At 38.4% G+C, this 1,178-nt stretch overlaps 1 protein-coding gene across 1 annotated transcript in view; it reads left to right on the forward strand.

Moving 5' to 3' along the window:
• LOC103365553 (protein-glutamine gamma-glutamyltransferase E) overlaps positions 1 to 1,034 on the forward strand; it is a 35,470-nt gene extending 34,436 nt beyond the window's left edge. Inside the window, exons 13-14 of the mRNA XM_008293017.1 lie at positions 350 to 483; positions 658 to 1,034. Of these exons, the coding sequence (XP_008291239.1) occupies positions 350 to 483; positions 658 to 805 (282 nt within the window). The 3' untranslated portion in view covers positions 806 to 1,034. The remainder of the gene's footprint in view (positions 1 to 349; positions 484 to 657) is intronic.
• Positions 1,035 to 1,178: the final 144 nt, after the last annotated feature.

Below are 1,178 nucleotides of genomic sequence, written 5' to 3' on the forward strand. Positions count from 1 at the left end.
GCTTTACCTGCATCACCGTCTTATTTTAGTGTGTCGTCATGCAAAATCAGTTCTTTAGCACTAAACGCAGAGTACAGCTGAGAACGGCGAGTATTCCTATACATTGACCCGATGCCGGCACTAAATAAAAAGTCAGAGACTCACCAAAGTTATTAGTTTATGAAATGTCAACTCTGTGGGTCATCATGTTGGTAGAATGTGAGACGATAATGTTAGATTTCAGACTTATGCTGCAGAGTTTCTTGCTTTTCTGCAGGCTGTAAGCAAAATTGCACATGCAGACGTTTTCTAAATGTTTGTGTTGACTGAGTGCATTTGAATAAACTGTTTGATTGTGTGTGTGTTCCAGGCTCCTGCTCAGGTCAGACTGAATGAAGTGACATATGGGGAAGTGACTTTCACAAACCCCATCAATAAAACCCTGACAAACTGCACGATGACTTTCTCTGGAGCCGGCCTGTTTAAAAAGGACCTTGATTTTGAGTAAGAAATATGAATTTTCCTTTTTCCTCACAAACCATCCAGAACCATGACACTGCCTCAAAAAACATGTCTGATATGTTTCTATAAATCGCAAACTGAATCTGATCAAAGTAGAAGCTGACAAAATTCCGACTTTGCAAAACATTTTCCTTTAACCCTTTGTGTTACTTGCAGGATTCCAGATGTGCTACCAAACAAAAGTGCACATGTCAAGTACCACTTTGCTCCCTACAAGAAAGGAGTGAAGACCGTCATCGCCGACTTTGACTGCGACTCCTTCAGAGACATCAAGGGCACCTGCACCGTCAATGTCACCGAATGAATTCTCAGAACCGCTGAGAATTAACACTTATGTGCTCAGAAACATAACGCTAGATGCATTTATTTCAGTTTCTGCACAGTTGTTTACATGTAATGGAATTTTGTTAGCTTTAGAGATCCGCCTTTACAGGATTTACGATATTTAATCTTATATTCTGATTTTATGTTGGTGTTGTGTTGTTTTTTTCTGGTGTAGCAATTTCCCTGAGGTCTTGTACCAAAGGGATTAATAAAGTGTTATTCTAATTCTTCTAATTCTAATTCTAATATATAATATATTGAATACATTTGCTTCATTCTGGGAGTTAATTTCTTCATGTGGTTACTATGACATCTGTGCTTGTAATGTGCTTTTTTAGTGAAACTTCATTCAG

The sequence above is a fragment of the Stegastes partitus genome, unplaced genomic scaffold (assembly GCF_000690725.1).
Source record: "Stegastes partitus isolate 25-593 unplaced genomic scaffold, Stegastes_partitus-1.0.2 Scaffold851, whole genome shotgun sequence".
Classification (NCBI taxonomy): Eukaryota; Metazoa; Chordata; class Actinopteri; family Pomacentridae; genus Stegastes; species Stegastes partitus.